The sequence below is a fragment of the Lissotriton helveticus genome, chromosome 10 (assembly GCF_964261635.1).
Source record: "Lissotriton helveticus chromosome 10, aLisHel1.1, whole genome shotgun sequence".
NCBI lineage: Eukaryota > Metazoa > Chordata > Amphibia > Caudata > Salamandridae > Lissotriton > Lissotriton helveticus.
In genome coordinates this window covers 653,400,060-653,422,376 of record NC_136071.1, presented here as the reverse complement: position 1 = coordinate 653,422,376, position 22,317 = coordinate 653,400,060, and the positions used below count along the sequence as shown (strand labels likewise).

Below are 22,317 nucleotides of genomic sequence, written 5' to 3'. Positions count from 1 at the left end.
CTTTAAATTTGATTGCGTCCTGTGCGGAGTTGTCAGATAGCGCAATCAAAAACTTTCTATCATCCGCATGAGAGACCACAGTTAGGCCCCTGTGACTGCGGCCAGGGGTTAGATGTAGATATTAAATAAAGTCGGGCTCAAAGCAGAGTCTTGAGGAACTCCTTGGCTCACAGCGTGCATCTGAGAGCAAAAGGGAGGGCAATCACTTGGAAGGATCTCTCAGATAGAAAGGAAGAGAGCCAACCCAAGGCCGAGCCACCGATGCCAATATCCTCTAAGCGCTGCAAGAGAATCTGACGGGATACCGTATTGAATGCAGCGCACAGGTCCAGCAGGATCAATGCCGAGGCTCGTCCTGCATCTAATGAGCTCCGCAGATGTTCTGTGACGGCCAGAAGGGCAGTTTCAGTGCTGTGTTGTGGACTAAAGCCATTTTGGGAAGGGTCTAGCAGATTATTGGCTTCAATGAAGGTGGTGAGGATGGAGTTGATACAAGCTTTGGTGACCTTATATATCAGAGGGGGGAGAGAGATAGGGCAAAAATTCCCCAGATTTGAATCGTCCAAAGTGGGATTTTTGAGCAAAGAAATCACCTTGGTTTCCAGGCGACAGGAACTACAGCAGAGGACATAGACAGATTTATAAGATCACAAAACAGGGGACTGAGCTGCGGTAGGAATTTCTGAAACTGACCAGGTTTGATGGATCCATTTATAAGTTTAATGCAGTTGATGCACATTACTTCCTGGGAGAGCGCAGGAAAAGTGGAGAGTGAAGGGGCAGTACTAGGCTGAGATGGAGGGCCTACTTTGATCGCAGTGTGGGGGAAGGTTTTATATAGGTCATCAACCTTCTTAATAACAAAAGCGGCCAGTGCCTTTCTTTGCTGATTGGAAGAGTGAAGAGATGTGTTAGGTTGCCCTGAAAATGTAAGGTCCTTGAGTAATGAGAAGGTACATTTTGCAGGATTGCTGCTATTTTTTATTTTATCTGCAAAATAATCAGCTTTTTCTTTCTGAATGGACTCATAGTATTTTTTGATGGCCACCCGATATTGTACTTTAAGGGCTGGGTCGCATTGTCGTCTTCAAGCACGTTCCGGGGCTTTGCACATTTTCCTGGCCTGAGCCAAATTATTATTGAACCAAGGGCTCGACTGTGTTCTGCGACTGTGGGACAACTTGACAGGTAAGAGTGTCAAGGAAATGTATGAGCCAGTCAGACAAGATCATATCTGCCCTGTCGGGGTTATCTGGAAGACTAGGTGCTTGACTAAGGCGAAGGTCACAAAAGTGGACAGCATCCAATATATGCCAAGGGGGCCTTAGAACAGGTTTGCGTGGGACATCCTGAGGAGGACCTACTCCCTGTAGTGTCATGGATTCCAGATAGTGGTCAGACCAGCTCATAGGGAGGGGTGGGCAATCTGTGAGGGCAGATAAATTGTAGAACATAGGGTCTAATAAATGGTCTTCTGAGTGTATACTATTCGGGACACCTTGCGTAACATGGAAGTCAGCAAGGTCTGCTAAAAAATTGATAATCTCACTATATCGGCTCGCTTCTAAGTGCAGATTGAAGTCCCCAATAATGTTGAAATTGGCCGACCTGGTAGCTAATGGGCCAGATGCAGTGATTAGGGCTTCCCTAAAATCTTTGGAGGGACCTGGGGGGCGGTAAATCAAGAGGCCAGACAGAGTGAAGTTAGCGATGATGGAGATTTTGAAAAGGGTGCAGTCACAGTCCAGAATGACCTCCTTAGTCAAGGTGCAGGTTCAGCCAGTTAAAAAAAATATCAGATACGTTGGGAAAAATCTCTAATTCTTTTTTTTAAAACATATTTTATTTGTCAAAATAGCACATATGATGCAGACCTCTGAATCCCAGAGACAGCTGCCGCATGTAAGATACAAAAAATTGACTTTGATCGTTTTACTCATTTAAAACCGGAGAATATGAAAGGCAATACAAATAAAATTGATCCCTGCAAACAACCAACATCCCCCCTCCCTCCCCACCCCCCCAGTGCACGTCTCCTTATTCCGGAACAACATATCGCTAAGCCAGACTACCATTGCTCTACACAAAAGCTCAATGTCCACAATACCATATCCTGCTGAGGAATTGCGAGCAACCCATAAGAAAGTGCAGGGAACGGGATAGGCAAACAGGTTGCTCTGGCTCTCGGCCCGGCCCCCCTGCGGCGGCTCCAGCTCCGGGCCTGGATAATCCGCCCAGCGCCTCCAGATCTTTAGTGCTTCTGGGGGCACCCTCTAGCTTCAAAGATGGGGATCTCGAGGCTGATACAAAAGTCCAGGCCTTGTTTCCAAATCAAGACCTAGGGGGCAACCACTGCCTTCCAGGCTCTAGCTATATCTCTCTTCGCTAAGGTAAAGCCTAGAAGCATAAGATGGCGCTTATAGAGGTTGCCCCTGATCCCTTCCGTCACATGGAGGAGGACAAGCTTCGGTGAGTTAGTGAGTTCCTTCCCCAGTACTTCAGAGAGACAGGCCAGACCCCCCTCCAGAATCGTGTGAGCGCAGTGCAGTGCCAAATAGTGTGTAGCAGGGTCCCCTCCTCGTGCGGCAACAGAGACACACCGGGGAAGCCACCAAGCCTGCCCTCCAGAGCCTAACCCTGTTAAAATAGACCCTGTGGAGGTATTTAAATTGAATTATCCGCAGGCTCACCGCAATAGCCGCCCGGCGCGGGGAAACCAAAGCTTCTGTCCAGTCCTCTTCCTCCATCTGACCCACATCTACCTCCCAGGCCTCCCTCAGACGCTGCAATGTGGGGGAAACAGTGTGTAACCAGGGATTGATACATTTTAGAGATCTTATGGTCTAGGAGGTCCCCCATAAATACCTTAGCCTCTACTGGGCTGAACTCCGGCAGAGAATCCAGACCCTCCAAGCTGGGGTAGATAGCATGCCTAAATTGCAAATATTTGAAGAATTGAGTTTGTGGCATCTGGAAATCCTTCTGGATGTCTTGAAAGGATTTTAAAATCGTGCCCCGCATGATGCCCCGAGTAGAAATCCCAATGTTGTCCCAATCACGAAACCCAGAAGGAATCGGCAATTGCAGAAAGCGGCCGTTGTACCGTATTAGGGCCTCCTGAGTCAGTCTATTCCACCAGCCTATCCTCGGCGATGCCTGCCTCCAAAGCTGAAAAACAATCCGCGTGGCAGACGGTAGGAGACGCCTTGACGGAGCAGAATAAAGGAGTGTGTAGGGACTGGTCACCCATGCAGTGCCGCTCCACGGCGTAGGCTGAGTCTGCTCTGTCTCCATTGTAGTTGATACAATAGTCGCGGGAGCAACACCATCTTAAAAATGGCTGACCGGCCTTAGATGAACAGGGGCATGTGGGACCAGGTCTTGATATCCTCACGCACACGCTCCCATACAGGTGCAAGATTTCACCCTCAGACCGTGGTGAGAGAATCGGACAAATACACCCACAAATATTTCATGCCCCCATACACCACCTGTACCGACGATGCCCAAGCATCGAGCTCGCCCTGACCTCCCAATACCCACTGGGTGGACTTCTGAGGGTTCATATATAGGCCCGATATTTCCCCAAAGATCTGCATGATACGCATCAACCGGGGGCCCTTGCGTTCCAGGTTGGTTAGGAAAAACAATACATTGTCCGCATAAAGGGCGATGCGATCAGAGAGTCCGTGCGCCCATTCAAAACCCGACACCTGAGCGTCCATCCGCACCCAAGCAGCCAAGGGTTCTATTGCTAGAGCAAAAAGATATGGGAAAAGCAGACACCCCTGCCTGGAGCCCCGCCCTATAGAGAATGCTGAAGAAACAAAGCCCACAACTCGGACCAATGCCGTCAAGTCAGTGTACAACAGGGTTAGGTAGGACAGGAAACGCGGTCCGAAGTTCAGCCGCTGCTGGAGCGCAAATAGACCCAACTCAAGGAATCGAACGCCCTGTCCATATCTGCCAGCAGAAGGGCTGCCCGTTCCCCCCCCCAGTCCCTGGACCGTCGCGGCTGCCACATGTGCCCGCCTAATATTATGGCGGGTTGCACGCTGGGGCATGAACCCAGCCTGGTCAGGATGTGCAAGTAGGGCTATATGGGGGCGGAGGCGGTTCGCCAATGCCTTAGCTAATATCTTAGCCTCCACGTTGGGGAGGGAGATCGGGCGATGCGAGGCGTGGTGTTCCGGCGGTCTACCGGGCTTGTGGAAGACTACTATCTCCGCATGCCTCCAGTCACTGGGCAGACACCCCCGGTCACTGGCCGCCTCCACCACCCTGCAGTAGTGGGGCCCCAGCTGGCGAAAATATTTCTTAAATTATTTGCACAGAAAGCCATTAGGGCTGAAGCCTTGCCCGAGTTTAGACCTCCCAGGGCCGACCCCAATTCTTCATCAGTAAGTGGGCCTTCCAGTTATTCCCTAATTTCATTTGAGAGTGCCTTCGGCGGGAGATCGTCCAGGAAACAATCAATGACTTCCGCTGGGAGGCATTCCATGGGGGCATACAGCTGTGCATAATACTCTGCAAAACTACGTGCAATAGCCGACGCGCCAGACAAAGGTAGCCCATCCGACCCCACGACACCCGAGAGGGCCTGGGGGCGAAGCGAACCCTGACACAATTGATGCAACATTTTGCCAGAATTGTCGCCCCACTGGTAGATCCTACTACGAGTAGCCAGCCAAGCCTGGCAAGCTTCGTCCAAGAGTATATGAGAACATTCCTGCTGCGCTAGCAGTAACTGATGTCAAGTCAGCCGCCCACCCCCTCTTCCCCGCCGCAAGCCTCCAACTCGAGAATAGTAGCTTCCGCACGAACGAGAGCCTCTCTACGCAGTCGTCGAGCAGCAGCGCAAAATGAAATGTCCACCCCCGAATGGTGGGCTTCAAGGCCTCCCAAAGAGTCCCAGCCCCCGAGACCAAACCCAAATTAATGGCCAGATATTGATCAATGGCATCGTCCATTCAGTCTCTGTAATCCTCCTTCTGGAGGTTCCAGACTGACAGGCGCCATTGGAATGGCCCACAGGCCCCATGGCTTGTATAGTAAGTACCACAGGAGAGTGATCAGAAAGTCCCTGCGGGAGAGTGTCCACCGCCATCACCCTGTTGTCAAAGACCCGTGGAATAAACAGATAATCTAGGCAGGAAAAGGAACCATGGGCTGCAGATAGATAAGTGGAGCCCTGTGTGCTACCATGCATCCTGCGTCAGGGGTTGACCAATCCAGGCTCATCACTAAGATGTATAATTTAGTAGGGTGGCGGGCCTCAGATAAACCCCCGGACCTCCATCTGTCTCTGGCCACATCCATCACATTGATCCAATCCCCTCCAACAACTGCTAGGCCCTCTGGTATATCTGCCCAGAGGGTCATCATTTTCTCCGCCAGCCCTCAGGAAAGAGGCTGGGGGCATAGACACTCCTCAGAACCAAGATCTCACCACCTAGGGTGCCCTGCACAAACATGTACCTGCCCTGAAGGTCCCCCCCAGGTCTTAACGTGTATACGCAATTCTACGGTGTATTAAAATAGCACCCCTCTGGAACCCCTCACAAACCCGGAATGAAAGACCTGAGTAAATCCAAACGCTGGAGGCATAACACCTTAGTCCCCATGAGGGGGGTCTCTTGCAACAACAATACATCTGCATGGGCCCACTTGGCCGACTTCAGGATAGCCCCCGTTTGATCTTGTCGAGTGCCACTCTAGCTAAGGACTCTAATAAGACCAGGGGCCTCCCGTGTGCAAACAGACATTCCTACTCCGTGCAAGCCCTATACAGTACAATGGCAGCATCAAAAATCTTCTGCATAATGCAACAGTGTCCAGAACACTGGTAGACAGTGCAGCAACCCCCCAAACCTCCCCCCCAAACACAACCCAACAATACCCCCCCCCCACCCCACCCCACACTGTACCTTCAGAACAGTAAAGTACCTGTTGCGGCAAGCAGGACAGGCTGACCCCAACAGGAGTTCCCACCCCTCACCCGCCAATGGATCGCCAATTCACAGCCCATTTTCTATTGGCCTCCTCTCCTTCTGTGGAGCTCCACGGAGAGACTCTCCATCATACACGCTTCTCCGGTCTATAAAGAATGTTCAAATTCGTAAAATTGCATGGTTAACCGGATGTCAGTCCGCCGAAACATGCGTCCGAGAAACAGACGCCTCCCCGGCTGCGGCACCTGCAGACTGTGAGCGACGCCTGGACTTGGAGTGCCTTCCCCCACTCCCCCTCAGCCCATGCTGATTCCAGACAGGCCCGCCCGAAGAGGAGTCTGATTTCCTTCCCGGGGGAGAGTGAGGACGCAGTCGCACAGTTTCATCTGTCCAGTGGAACACCTCCTCCGGTGTGTCAAAGAAGTGGGTGCGGGACCGGTATACCACATGCAACCTGGCTGGATTAAGCAAGGCGTAAGGGAGCTTGAGTTCACGGAGGCGGGCTTTGGCGACCAGGAATGACTGTCGCTGTACTAGCTTAGTGTAGTCTGGAAAGATTGAGCTGTGTGAGTTCTTGAATAGCAGCGGTTCCTGTTTCTGGATAGTGTCCCTGTCATGGTAATTGAGGACGGGCGCCCGGGGGGCTTCTGCATCAGGTTCCTATGTGCACGCTCCACCACAAAGCAAGTTGATAGTTCCCCAGGGGTGAGCCAGCCCTCAAGCCAGTCCATAAGAAATCGCTCCATATTCCCCTTTTTGCAGTCCTCCGGGAAGCCAACTAAGCGCAGGTTGTTGCGTCGTGCCCTCCCCTCTGCGTCCTCCACTCTCGATGCCAGGCCCCGTTATGTAGTCTCGAGGGACGATATCTTCTGTAGCAGCGTGGCGACCACATCCTCCGCGCCCGAGATCCTCGTCTCTGTGATGCGGGCGACCGCATTCCTCAGGTCATGGCGCAGGAGATTTACATCTGAGCCCACCACCCTAATTTTGGGGTTCTACGGCGTCTCTGGACTTGGTAATGGCGGCCAGGAGGGCCGCGTTCTCTGGCACAGCATTTTGAGACCCCCTGTGCAGTGCCACTGGAGCCCCCTGGTCTGTGAATTTGTCTATAGTGCTCTGTTTAGACGAGCTGCCGCCGGGCTTATCCCTGGTCATAGTGGCCCAGTCACTGCCACGACCCCGGCCAAAAAACCCTCAGGAGGTGGATATGCAGCCGGTCCAACGGAGGTCGGGGTCCCACTCCTGATGTTGTCCAGCTGGAGGCAGGCCGCCCCCCAAACCTCCTCTCGTCTGGCCTGCCCAGCGAGCCCCCCGGAGGCACCCCCAATACGTGACCCCCCCTCAGCGGCCCGATACGACCGCCAAGCCACTGATGGATCACCCCCAAAGAGATCAAACATTATGAGGGGAAAGGAGGAAACACCGGGGCCCCAATGATGGACTCAGGAGCGCTGACCCCAGCAACGCTCACCACCGCAACCCAACTCTGCCGCTGAAGTCCCCCGGTACTCCACGCTGGCCATGCCAATATCGGGATGATAGCCCCCTACAGAATCACTCGTACTGTCCAGCTGGCCGAAAGGACTGAACAAACTGTGGGGGCCGGGAGAGGGAGCTCAGTGGATCACTCCTGCCTTGTGGACACGCCGGTTGGCCGCCACTCAGGGTCTTTCCCTGCTCAATGCTGCTCACACCAGATCCCTGTGTTGCTGCTGGGGCGCTGGGTCCCCCCGTGTGGCCCGACAAGACCACCGGACCCCCAATGGGTTCAAACACTCCGAGGAGGAGGAGGGGGGGGGAGAAAAAGAGGAGAGAGGGCCACCCCCCAGGCAGGTCAGCCGTACTCGCGTGTTCGGTGCCTAATTAGGAAGGACTCCGGAGGTCCCGGGGCCTCCTCTCTGCCAGGCCCCAAACGGGCTGCTACCGGGATGAACTGCGGCTCCAAAATGGCTGCCGGCCGTGCCCCGCACTCCAGCTACCTCATACACTCCGCCCGCAACATGATCAGGACGCCGACAATAGCTACACCCCCAGAGGGCCACCAATATGTCGGGACAAGCCCCGCTCAGGATGTCTCCACCGAGGCCCACACGACTGTCCGCGCAGGGCGTGCTCCCTCAGTTGCTGCAGCGGCAGGCAGTGCGGCAGGAAACCTAGGCGACACCGCGGCTCAGGATTGGGCCGGGTCGCAGGTAGGCCGCAGTTGCCGCTGATCGCCGCACCATTGCCCTGAGTCTTCCGCTGCTCCCAAACCGGCACCGGGGGTAGTCCTCAGCAAGCGATAGTGGCGGGGCAGCCCAGGAACCAAATATAAGGCCGAAGAGGCAGAATAAATATAGGATTATGGTAAGGCTGGACGGAGGGCGCTCAGCTCACGTCCGCCATGCTGGTCCCCCAAGCCACGCCCCCAGATCTCTAATTTTTACTCTCGCGGGCGAACGCCTACCACTCACGACTGACTGTGCGTACCTGGCGCAATACGATTAATTCAGATGTTTAGGCATATGGATCATGAGGACAGCCGAGGAATTCCTAAGTCTCAATATATATTCCCAGTTGCTGAGGCTGCGCGGGGAAATAAAGCATTGGCGGAGCTTGCCAATCTCCCTCATGGGCAGAGCAACATTATTTAGGATGATGGCCCTAAAGTGCTTACTTTACGCTCTGCAGAACACCCCATATAGGATCCCAGACACATTTGTAAGGACTATCGAGGGGGAAGAAAGCAGCCTTCTGTGGGAGGGCTCTAGGCCTTGGATATCATTGTGAAAATTACAGCACAGAGTATATGTGGGTGGACTAGCGGTCCCAGACATTCCGAGCTACTGCCTAGCGTCCCAGCTGGTTCACATCAATGACTGGGTCTTTGCGCCACAGGCAGACAGATAACCACACAGCCTCAGTAATTCAGGGATGCATCAGCATAAGAGTTTTTTGCTGTACTTCCAGCAGTTTTTCCTGCGATTCTTAACATCATACTTTTGGAACAGAAACAAAGCGGTATACCTACTGCTAGACCTTCCATCCTTGGCATGGCTTCCCCTACCTTTTGCATTCTAACAACCTGTTCTTGCTGACTTCGTTTTTGCTGTCCGTATGAATCTGAGCACTTTACCACTGCTAACCAGTGCTAAATTGCATGTAATCTGTATTTTAAACATGGTAACATTGGTTTTATCTACCATTGGCATATATGATTTTCTTATAAGTTCCTAGTAAAGTGCACTACATATGCATTAGTGTTTAACATTTTGTTAAATTAGTATTTTTGCAGATTTCAGACAACTCATCTTGTGTTGATTTTATTTTCAGATTAAGCTGTATACAAAGCAGGGGACTTTGAAATATCAAACAGACTGTGCACCCAATAATGGTTACTTCATGATTCCTCTGTACGATAAGGTAAGGAAGCAGAATTATGCAAATTAGGTGTCCGCCTTTTTGTACTCGCACCTATTTTGTGGCATTTATGTTTCAGTCCGCATTAGTAAGGACACAAATTGGATTTGTTTTGTCAATAGACATCCACTTTTCTTCATGACACCGAACTGCAGCATCATCGTATGTGGACTTCTTGTTATCGAGTGTGGGGCTGATATTCCGTTATTCGTATCTGATGATAGTAATAGGGTTAGTTGATCACTAAATTAAGTACATGTTTTGTTTTTGACAAGATCAACACAATCATTTTTTGCCTGCGTTTTGTGGCCTTCAGGCCATCAAGATTACACAAAAAACCCAGTTTGGCTGTCGTATTCATGCTTGTATTGCTATTTTTATAGGGGGATTTTGTTCTGAAGATAGAGCCTCCCCTAGGGTGGAGTTTCGGTAAGTAATTTAATATTTTCTTCTGAGACTAATTCTGGGAGGCCTACTGCATTTATACATATTCTTGAGCTGTATTTGCACATTTTCTACATATACTGTTATGGTTTTTATTAACTAATGAACGCCTGGTTGGGCTCATGGTGTGTCCATAAAGGCGCATTACCCAAATGCTTTATACGCACATGTAAATTTGGGTACCCTCGCTTAACCGAATATATGCTATCTGTATACCTTGTGAAAATCAATACAGTATTTTGAAAAAAATATATATATATACATTTGACATTATCTCTCAGTTTCTCTCTATCCACCACATTAAAGAGCCTCATGAGGCCTTGGGGTTCATGTATTTGACAGACCAAAAACTGCAAAGATTTTTTTTACGTAGCTTAATTCTGAAATATCCACTGTATTCCGTTGTCTCTGGTCTCTTATCAAGATCTGTTTGCTCAGTGTATTTTTTGCTGTTGTGTTTACTTGAAGACCTGAATCTTTTTACCCCTTAGCTGCTCTCTAGATACCTGAACCATTGTGCAAGGGAGGCTTTGGTCACGCAGCCTAGATGGGAGTGTCTGCTCTGTTTGTCATGTTCCTCAGCCTGCTTTAGCATTGGCAGGTGACCGCTGTGGTTGTAATCTGTGCAGTCCTTAGACGCTGATGATAAGGATCAGTAAGTGTAGTTTTTATTGGCGTTTCTGACTGTATCCATTGCAACCCCTCAACACATGCCCTTGGGCAGTCACTGCAAATAGTTGGATAAAGTATCTTGACCTTGAAAGAGGTGGTATTGAGGTTTTGGAGAACGTATTGCAGACCTAATTGCACAGTTCCTTCTGTTTTGAGGGTGGTTTGCCTATTTCTGGCTAGCAGGAACCACTGAAATGTATTTTTAGTTTTATATTACAGTCTGTAACGCTTTCTAGGTATTTCACTATTAATCGATAACGGGTTTCAGAACTGCAGAAGGGTGCTCTGTTGTATTATGCTTATTTTTATAGTGCTAAAGTTGTTCTTGCAGTTACTGTGATTAGAACAGTGTGGATAGAAAGGACGTATTGTAGTGTAGCTCCTATTTTCCCAATAGGCTCTGCGCATTGGAATAGTACCTACAATAGTAAAGGCCTAGACCAGACGTTAACTAGGTCTACTACTGTCGATACTAGACTTAATTTTTGGGTTTGCCAGCTAAGCTCAGAGTTCGCTAGAAACTTTCTCGAATGTTCAAGGAAGGATTAACTTCCCTGATTAGACAAGAAGGGATTTAGTTTCTGACAACCATAGAACATGACAACTTTGCTCTCCCCTAATCAAGAGTCAATCTCAAGAGTCGTGTGAGCACAAGGCAATTATTTTACTCAGTCAGTACGTGCATTCTTAGTCTCATCAGAATGTAGAGAAAAGGAAGAGACGGGCGTGTTCAATAAAAGATGTTATTTATTGATCAGTCTCTTTTCTCGTACAAGAGAAATGGATCGATATTATTGCGATACTTATAGTTAAGTAAAGTGCATACATTAGAAGCAATAGTATAAAATAATACTGTAAAAACATTGATATGGTTTCTGAGCCATATGATGTTTAAAATGATTAAAATATATTTACATACACATATACATTTGACTAAACGTACTCAACTGGTGTTTCTAAATACGCCTACCCCGTGTACCTGACCTAAGTCTAATGCGTGGGCGGGAATAGAAAGTTACAGTTTAAGTTAAGTTTGGTTTTGCCAAGTGAATAACTAAAGAATTCTCTAGGAGGGGTTATTCAGTTCTGTACCTGGAATTTAGGATGAATGAGGAATGGTATCTCTTTCTCTGCTCTCGATATTCCAGGCTGCCTGCGAGGGCTACCCGGAAGCGCCGGTGCTGGGTCTCTCGGCTTGAGATAGCAGCGCGTCTCTCAGCGCGTCAGGAAGGCGGGGCTGCTGCCTGCGGGGTCTGCTTCTGCTCTCTGCTTCGGCAAGTATGGCTGCTCCGTCTTGTCACCACGCGTGTGTTTTGCATAGGGCAAGGTCGGCAATATTTATACCTTAAAGGTGCCGGGATTGACGTAAGGATGGACATAGGTACGTCAATAAAGATGTCATACGACTTGCTCGTTAGCACATTCTTTACTAAAAGTTCTCTGTGAAATCAAAACAATGGCCGCACGGATTATCCAGGTTGTCATAGGTTTGATTTGTTATGAGAACGTCGTATGCCTTATCAGGGGCTGGAGGAATATCGCTTGTCTAATTAGATCTCAAGCGTTATGACCTAATCAGATAACACGTTCCTGTGCCGTAGTGTGACTGCGTCAGATAACGGTATCTGCATCATGGGGAATTTCTTGCCTCATGGGCTGACTGTTAGTTAACTAGCTAGGTAGTTTAACCAGAATAGGGTCAGGAATAGGGGGATCGATTCAGAACCTATAGAAATACACGACACCCACTCCACGCTAACTATGGTCATATCTACTAATCTATGCATAGTATAACATAGTACAACATACTATAGAGTATAGTGTATACCTTACCACCCCAAAATACAAAAATGCATTTTGAAATTTTCAAATATACTGAAAAATTGCAGTCATATATTTTGTATGCACTTAAGCTATGAACTAATTGCAAAAGTAAACACGCATTGTTATGCATTATTGCTTGTTGGTATATGAGAAATACACATGAAATGGCTCTTAATATGGCTATACAGAAAAAAAGTCGAAACCATTTCATCACATAAAATATATTGTGAACATACCAGTGGGCAGCTAAAGTCTATATAAAGTCTATAAAGTATCTAAAGAAATAGAAATCTTAGTTCTCTAGGAATAGTTTCTTACTTTAAGCAGAAGATCAGTGTCCCGGGAAAAAATATATAGAAAAATATTTTAGGGGCTTGCTGAAAAAAGTTGCTGTCCGTGAACTGGATTGTAATTGTTCATGTGACTTTATTTTTAAAGTTTGAAGGCCGAATTCAGGGAACGCCGTGTGCGAGTTTACTCAAAAGTCTCTATTTCTGTTCCGGAGAGAACATCATATCATTCAGGCTTTCGAAAAAACTGTTAACAGCTTCATGGGAAAGTTCCTCTAAGTCGGAAATAGGGGTAACCATGCATTCGTGCGCATGATTGTCTCCATTGACATTCTGATTTGCATTGCTGACAGAAGGTCGTACCTGTTCGATGCTGCTTTCATCTTGAACTTCACTACTCTTCAATCGCAGTGGTGAAGATTCCAGGAATGCCGTCATCAGAATTGGCAGCCTTTGAGGGCAGCACAGTGCGTGAACCTTGGTAGGAACCAACAGTGTATCTGCATCCACCGGCGCATCCGATTGTAGCGTCAGACAGGTGTCTAACACGCATTCTTCTCCGCATAGCAGACACCTTAGTACAGGTAAAACACACCTTTGCCACATTGGTCGAAATGATAGAAACCAAGTCATGTTTAGGTCTCTAAGCCGGGAGAGTCCCAGGATTTTTGATATCCGGTCCCGGTATCCAATGGCTAGGAGCGTATCTTCCATTGTCGTGAGATTTTGTTCTGTGACATGGGTTGCCATATCGAAAAATAAGGACTAGGAATAGGATTCCTGCAATTAGTCCCAGGATCAAGGGAAGTCCGCCAAAAATCGAATGGACGAAATCTGGAAAAATACCCAGTATGGCTTTGAATGGTGTTAATGCCATCGAAAATACTGTCTTAAATACCTTTGAGACCCCTGTGGTATCAGAAATATTTAAGATTTCGCTCAGGATTTCCGCGAAATGTACGGGGGAATTGGTTGATAATAATGTATGTATCTCTGCAGTCGTCCTTGCGACTTGTAGATCATACGTTTCTTTTGATGACGTGAGCCTTGTAGGCGTCTGAAGAAGCACTGTTTTCATTCTGCTTAAAGTGTCTATTCGAATAGAAGTAATTTTCAGACCGGGCCATGCCCTTGCCTCCCTGTCTGGAAAGGAGCTGGGGAACAAAGAACGTCCACAGCACTTGACCTTCGCCGTCGTAGTGACGAGATAAGGAGTCCCGGGCATAAGACTACAGCATCTGCGGTCTACAATAAGAATGTAACTCCCATTATAGAGTCTTTGAAAGAATGGTTCTATCTCAGTTGCAGGTGCGCCTTGCTGGTGACATGAAAGGTTGTATGAATTCCCTTCACAGGCTCCGTGCAAACTAATACCGTTACACAGAAGCGTGCCGCTTAGTGACATTGCACAATTGTTGCCACTAAGAAACACTTTCTGTCCTTTGTTACTGACACATGCATGTGAATAGGGCAGGTTCCAAGTTGTTTTAAGGTACCCCTTTCCCAATTTCTCGTACATGCCAGCCTGTATATATTTTTGGCAGTATTGAAACCTGAAGGTTGAGATTGGAATATTTATGATTCCGTGGATTATCCATTCACTGACAGGTCGTTCTGACATTGTCATTGGTAATCTTTCTAGTTTTTCAATGCTCAAGATTGTATAATCAGCACCCTTCTGCGCCATACCGATTTGTCTATCAGTAAGGTTAAAGATTTGGAATAGTGACGTTGTGTTGATTAAACGCCAAGGCACGTAGCCTGAACGCAGATTTTGTAACGTCCAGCCAAGCTGTACAATAGAACGCAATTGTGACTGACCATGTTGTAATAACAGTAAGTCTTGCGATAATATATCGATTGCTGAAGACACAATGCTGTCCAATGAAAAAATTCTGGAGGACAGAGTCATTAACCCATTGTCCACTACAGAAAGTGATTTTTCCAAATTAATACGGTCAATTTCCCGTATTCTTTCTGCTGTCTCAATTTGAGTAACCTTCCAGGCCTCATTGTATGCTGCATATACAGAGGCTGCTATGAAACGCTTATGACGCTGTTTGCGTGGTCCCAGTATGAAATCACGCAAGTCAGCACCATCAGTAAGTAAAGTTAGGTGTTGCTTAATTTCAGGCAGTGTGGAAGTTTGTAGCCATTGAAGGCATAATTTGCCCACACTGTAGGTTGTTATTATCCCTGGGTGATGTCTTTGGGGATATCTAGGGTCTGGCCTGGTCATTTTGAAACCCTGTGTTTTATTCAGGAATCTATCTTGACAGTTATTTGTATCTGTGGGCCAGATCAACCATTGTTTCCAATCAGGATGTGTTCTGTTTTGGTTAAGTATATGGTTTATGTCTATATCAGAGTTATTGCTAAACATTGTTGGCTTTGGAATAGACAGGTTATTTAAATCTTTGATTTTGGCTAAGCCAAGACAGGTGGTTTGTTGAACAGTGTCATTTAAAAATATCATTTGTTCTGGGATCATGCAGGCTCTAAACAAAGCTTCTATACCCTGTACTTGCCATTCTTTTGTACCCCAAACACTTTTCAAATCAACATTTTTGTCCCAATAATCAAATCCAAAAGTATTCATTTTTTCAAAGAAAGAATCTGAATATATCAATTTTGTGTTGGTTATCATGGTTTTCATCCCTGTCTTGTTTGACAATTTAAAATAAAATGTTTCAGCATTACTTATGTTAAAACCTGAAAAATATGAATATTTGTCATAAACGGTTCTAGAGCTCCCTTTTGGAGGTGTAGCACAATGTTCCCATTGATTATAACTTAAAACATTTCTAGGTTGTGCAGATTTATGCACGAAATGGTTACCATAATGGTTATAGCAGTACATGCTGTCATAATTTGTAGAACCCTGCAAATAATCATGTTTTGTAAATTTAGCAGACATTACTAAGTCAGACATCATATTGTTAATACTTTCAAAGTCCCAATCATCAGCAAATGAGTTTGGTTTTGCAAAGTCACTCAAAGAGATCTTAATTTCGTGTGGATATTTCAGGATCTCGACCGGACCATAAATTTCATAGTCAGTGTTGTCCCAGGCTACCCCACCAGGTATTGGAATTGCTGTGAAGTTGGCTGAAGAAAGTTCTGAAGAAAGTTCTCGTTTCTCGACGTGTGAAGATGTGCGTGGTTTGAGGACCAAGTTGATGTTCTGACTTGCTGTGTCCATTTTAGCATATTTTCCCTCAATGAAGCGTCCCAAGGTAAATACCATGATGAGCCAAAGTATGAGGATAAATGCACCAAAACCCACCCAAAATTCAATCCATGGAGAAATCAGATATGTTTCTTTTAGTTGTTTCAAAAGTTCCTTCGCTTTGTCTTTAAAGGATTTTGATGATGGCTGTGTCTTTTGTTCGCTGAAACCGTCAGAGGAATCATCGAAGTTGATGAAGTAACCGGATGCAGTTCTGTCAATTGTTCCAATTGGTTCAGGATTTTTGATTTTTGCATTTTCACTTGGTACTTCTGTATAGATTGGTGTGTCTCTGCTAAATGTCTTTATTTGGGTTTTCAGAGGTCTTAGTTCTATTGCATTGTTGCATAGTCCTTGTTGTTCTTCTGTAGGCGTTTCGAATGTGATGAGCCTCTTTGATAGGACCTCTGTACTGGTAGCAAACCTTGGTGTTCTGCTACTTATTGGGAGTCCACTTGGCCTACTATTTGTTATCGGTCACATGTTGTGGTTTTACCAGGTCGATGGATACAACTCGGTTCTCCTTTTTACCAGCAAGTGGCGGTAGTACAACTGATCTTGTCCCGTTGACAGACAAGACAGGAACTGCTTTTCTGTAAGAAGGCCCAAATTCCTTCTTTACCGCGATCTTCTCCCTGACTAGATCCCCGACTTTTGGAATCCAGACAGGTCTTGCTGGGACAGGTGGTGAATCTTCAGTGGTCGTTGGCTGTTCTTTCAACTGTATGTTGCTCAGGTCTTTTCTTGTTTTGTTTAAGTCCTGCAAAATAGCCAAACGGTCTTTGACATCAAAGCTTTTTTCTGTTACCACTGAAGTCTGACTATCAAGGTCAGAGATCAACATCCTAGTTCCGAATAATAATTCGTACGGACTGAATCCCTTCAGAGAATTTCTTGGCAAGTTATTTAGACTACGTTGGACACTTATTAGATGTTTGACCCACCCAGCTCCCGAACCTAATACCTTTGCCGTTATAGATTGCTTTATGTCACGGTTTTTTCTTTCAACAATTCCGTTCCCCTCAGGGTGAAATGGACAAGAGTACCGCAATTGCACGCCCATGCTGACCATGGCCTCCTTATAAGCCCGAGAGCTAAAAGCAGGACCATTGTCCGAATGCAGAATGCCAATTGCGTATGTGCCGATAAAGACCCGCAAATCTTTTATAACAGTTCTGGCGTCAGCCGTTCGCTGGGGCCACATCCATATGAATCTCGTGCATGAGTCCACTGCGACCAAGATATATTTATAGTTACCATCCCTTTGTAAGGGACCGCAGTGGTCTAGATAAACACATGCTAATGGTTTATCCGAGATTAGAAGGGGCGTCTGTGCTGGACGTCTCACAGTTGATACTTTCATTTTTTGACATATTTCACATGCTAGAACATAGTTCCTTGTTTGTCTTCTCATTTGTGGCCACCAGTATCTTTGTTTTAATAATGATACTGTGGCTGAGACGCCAGCATGGGTAGAAGCAAGCCCTTCGTGTGCCGCTATTATTAGTCCTAACCTATGTTCCATGTTTGGAATTGCCCTATCCCCCACCCCAGGGATTTGAGCAAAAGGAACATTGTTTGCATCAGTTATGTATGAGTATTTTGCTGGAAAGCCTTTAGGGAGTGGTTCTATCGAATCCTTTTCTGAAGCGCTGACAGCTTGTAATATTTCACTGTCTATTTTTGTTTTTGACCGGGTGACGGCTGCTACGGAAGCCGTTTGCACAGCTGCTTTCGCGGCCTCATCAGCCAATGAATTCCCTGCAACGTGAACGCCATCACGTTGATGACTCAGTGTATGTATCACGTGAGTCTTTGGTAGTTCTTTTTGTAAAAGAGCTACTTGTTCCCAGAGCATTTTATGCTTGATTGTGCCACCTTTCGCATCCTTGAAACCGTTCTGAAGCCAGATCTGCAAGTATTCATTATAAGACTGAACGCAATAATACGAATCGCACACTATAAGTGTGGGGAATTCTCGATCGGTATTTTCAAGCGCCATCTTGAATGCTAGTAGTTCAGCTCGCTGAGCTGTGCAATCTCCTAGAGATTGTGTTTTAGTGAGGGTTGGTTTAAATTTCCCTTCGTGCCAACGACCTTTAACAATCGCGCACGCAGCACTGTAAGCTTGTTTACCCCCTACTGCGGGTTGTGCTGATCCGTCTGTATATATTATACAGCCGTATTGGTCTAGAGGCAGAATTTCGGTTGGCAGAGGACATTCGAATTCATATTGTAGAAATTCTTGTGTTTTTAAGTAAGGATCAAATTCGTACACCACGTCTGTTGCAGCAAGAGAGTTAGCCCATTGTATCCATCTCGGATGGAGTGCTTTAGCATTTGGAATGCTTGCCTTTGTTACCGCCTCTAAGGCTGGTATTGGTGTCACGATTATTATTCGTTTACCTTGTGCCAGGGCTCGTTCTTTTGCTATAGCTGTCTGTGTTGCTGTAAGAATTTTTTCCGTTGGGCTAAATTTCATTTCAGCCTTAGTGTACAAGTGTGATTTGAATGCAATTGGTACCTTTTCTCCCTCATTAGAGGTCAGGTATGTGAATCCGCATTTCCCTGGGATGACTCGGATCACAAGGTTGCGTGTATTATCACGGGTTTCTAATTTTGTTTTAATTAGCATGTCTGTTTGTAAGGATCTCAAAATTTCTGTGTGTGTTTGAGTCCAACTGGATCTTTTAAAGTCTGGTTTAATTAGATCGTAAAGGGGCTTGACCCTTTCTGCGTAATTAGCAATGTAAGTTCTTCCGAAAGTTAGGAAGCCTAGAATTGACTGTAGGTTTTTCAGTGTTTTAGGAGCTTGGATTACGGCACATTTCTCTAGGAAATTGTCTGCCAGGCTTTTGCCTTCACTTGATAACTCATATCCTAAGAATAGGACCGTCAGATGGGCAATTCTGGACTTTTTGAAGTTGAATTTGTAACCCTCTGCAGCGAAACCAAGTATTATGGTGTTCACTCTTTTCAAGTGAGTCTCCAAGTCATCATCTGTTAAGTAAATGTCATCGACATAAGATAATGCTTCATCATCATATTGTTGTAGTAATTCTGTTACTCTCGCTGAGAATACCCCCGGGCTATTTTTGTACCCCTGGGCTAACCGACAGAATTGTTTTTGAGTGCCATTTACCGAGAATGCAGTTAAATATCTGCTCTCTGGTGCTATGTTTTGACAAAAGAATCCGTTGGAGATGTCCAAGGTAGTTTTGTATTTTTTGCGCACTATGTTATTCATTAGTGCAGCACTGTGTGAGTTTTGCACTGCAAAAGTTTTGCAACATGTGTTAAGGTGTCGGTAATCCAAAACTAGACGGTACGAATTGTCTGGTTTGGAGACCGGAAACAAAGGATTGTTCATTTGTGAGGTGCAAGTTTCAATCACCCCCTGGTATTCTAGCTGATCTAGTATTTCAATTACTTGTTTTTTAGCTTCTTGCTTAATTGGGTACTGCCTTTGTGCAGTTGGTTGTGATTTTAACTGGATTTAGTGAGGAGGAGAATCCTCATCCCATCCTACATGATTTTTATATAAAGCAGGTGCTAAGGCCACTGCCCACTTTCTAGCAAGTGTATATTTTTTATGAATCGGTATTTGATTCGAGAAGGCAGGCATAATTACTTCTTCGCCATGAGGGCACTCCCTGACAAACTCTGGTGGCCAGTCTTTTTCAGCTAGAAGGATGTCATAGCCTTTGGATAGGTTATCCCAAAATAGTCCCCTTATTTTCCTAGTCTTATCTCCCTCTATACGTAATGTTATCTCGTATATTTTGTGGGGCTTGCTAACTCTGGTATCTGCAGTTTCCACTTGAAGGTATTCATTCGTGTCCACTGTCTCCAGATGATTCATAAGGACTTTGCGAGCTATGCTCACCTCTGCTGCGCTGTCTAGCATTGTCTGAGCCCACTCTCCGTTTTTCAGTTGTGTCCTCAGTATTCTCGGCATTGTTAACTACCTTGATACTGGCTACCTTCTTTTTTGGAAATTGTGATTTCTTTTTCAGTTGAGCAGGTTCCTTGTCTTTGGACTTGGCGTGCTCTTCTGATCGTCCTCTTCTTTCCGATTTCTGCGAGGAATTCTGAAAAGATTGAGAGGGACGTGTATCAATGTCTTGATATCTATCAGGTTTTTTAATATTATCCCTATTTCTAAGGTTATATCTATTCCCAGAGGGTTCACTCTGAGGTGACCTTTGTCTCGGGTTTGGAGATTTCTCTCTTCGCCTAGGAGACCTTCCTCTGGACTGGAATTTCTTTTCTTTTGGATTGGATTGTTTGTTTCCATCCCAGTTCTTTTTTGGTGAATTATTATTATTAAAAAATATTTTTTCTGGACTTGTAGTCAGTTGCGGTTTTACTGGTATTCCACCTAGACTATCTCTGCCTAGTTCTTCATAGGATTTTTCTATGATTCTGGCAATTTCAGCTGGTTGGTCTGCTATATCTGTCTCTTTTAACCTCTGGCGGATCGCCACGTTCGCTGCTTCACCTTTTATGTTGGCTAGTAATATAGCCGAGACCTGCTTGAAGTCTTTCAGTAATTTCATACCAAGAGTTAAAGCAGGTTCTGGACCGTATTCATCTTGAATTTGTTTTAGCACATCTGGTATCACCGAAATGGATGGGACACCGTGCGTTTTTGTGTAGATGGAAGAAAAGACTGTACCCCAAGTGTCACAGTCCTCAATGTGTGGTGCGATTCCCATTGGGAGACATATAGTCAGAATCCTGTGTTTTTCTAGCGGGGTGGTGTCAGGAAACACCGCCTCTATTTGGGTGATTTTCTGTGCCAACCAGAATGGTATCTGTTCCCGTTTAGCTGGAACTTTACCTAGGCAGGATTGGATGTTCTGTGGTGTGATTTTATTTGTGTTCCCCTGGTGAGAGGTCAGCTGTGGTAGTTTAATTGCTGGCTGAATTGTAGAAGTCCGCATTACATACTGAACTAATTGTCTGTGAATTTTTAGTAGTTGTTTTAGCTGTATTAATAGCTCTGGTGCAGGCATCTCGTTGATGTCTGGATGTGGTGTGTATCCGGCTAAGACCGGCCACGTTGCTCCTGGTCTTCCTAAAGGACCGAGCCTTGTAATGTGATTATTATGTTTTAGGGCGCCATCAAATAAGAGCAAATGCTCTTGGAATTTGAGTGGTACTTCCACCTCCTCGAAAGGAGTGTACGTTTCTGGTGGAACCTCTATTTTGTAATAGTGGAAGTACTTTGTTACAGCATTTGCTGCTGGAAAATGTATCCATGTATAGTATACCTCTGTCTGCCGATATTCGTGTGCCTCGATTACGAATATGACTGTGCCACCTCTAGGTGTCAGTCCATTTTCTATAAGTTTTAAGGTTATAGATCTCCTTTTGGCGACCGGAATGAGTATTATATCCGCGTCCGCATCTAGTGCAGCATTATCAGCTGCTGCTATTTCAGCCGCTAATCTAACTGCTTCTCTTTCTCCATCACTGTCTCCCATTTTACTGACAGGATGGTATTATTTTTATTTGCAGATCAGGTTTCTTTATGGAAACAGAGATTAGGTGCACAATATTTTGGAACTGTTTTATCCTTCAACGTTGACTATACCAAGAACCATACATAGGAGTTCCCTCCTGCGAGGTTTTGGAGGATATTATAACCTTTCACCCACTCCAGACGTCTTTGGAGTATTTGGGAAAAGGGGTCTGAGTGAGAAAGCACGACTGAGTTACTCTAAATGTCTTACGTTAGTTTTATCGCCCTTTCCAAATGCGTTGGGCGCCATGTAGTGTAGCTCCTATTTTCCCAATAGGCTCTGCGCATTGGAATAGTACCTACAATAGTAAAGGCCTAGACCAGACGTTAACTAGGTCTACTACTGTCGATACTAGACTTAATTTTTGGGTTTGCCAGCTAAGCTCAGAGTTCGCTAGAAACTTTCTCGAATGTTCAAGGAAGGATTAACTTCCCTGATTAGACAAGAAGGGATTTAGTTTCTGACAACCATAGAACATGACAACTTTGCTCTCCCCTAATCAAGAGTCAATCTCAAGAGTCGTGTGAGCACAAGGCAATTATTTTACTCAGTCAGTACGTGCATTCTTAGTCTCATCAGAATGTAGAGAAAAGGAAGAGACGGGCGTGTTCAATAAAAGATGTTATTTATTGATCAGTCTCTTTTCTCGTACAAGAGAAATGGATCGATATTATTGCGATACTTATAGTTAAGTAAAGTGCATACATTAGAAGCAATAGTATAAAATAATACTGTAAAAACATTGATATGGTTTCTGAGCCATATGATGTTTAAAATGATTAAAATATATTTACATACACATATACATTTGACTAAACGTACTCAACTGGTGTTTCTAAATACGCCTACCCCGTGTACCTGACCTAAGTCTAATGCGTGGGCGGGAATAGAAAGTTACAGTTTAAGTTAAGTTTGGTTTTGCCAAGTGAATAACTAAAGAATTCTCTAGGAGGGGTTATTCAGTTCTGTACCTGGAATTT

General features: G+C 45.8%; 1 protein-coding gene across 1 annotated transcript in view; it reads left to right on the top strand.

Moving 5' to 3' along the window:
- Positions 1-22,317, top strand: part of LOC144784430 (BOS complex subunit NOMO1-like) — a 318,569-nt gene that overhangs the window by 16,138 nt on the left and 280,114 nt on the right. The window contains exons 2-3 of the mRNA XM_078663178.1: positions 9,264-9,353; positions 9,734-9,779. Of these exons, the coding sequence (XP_078519304.1) occupies positions 9,264-9,353; positions 9,734-9,779 (136 nt within the window). The remainder of the gene's footprint in view (positions 1-9,263; positions 9,354-9,733; positions 9,780-22,317) is intronic.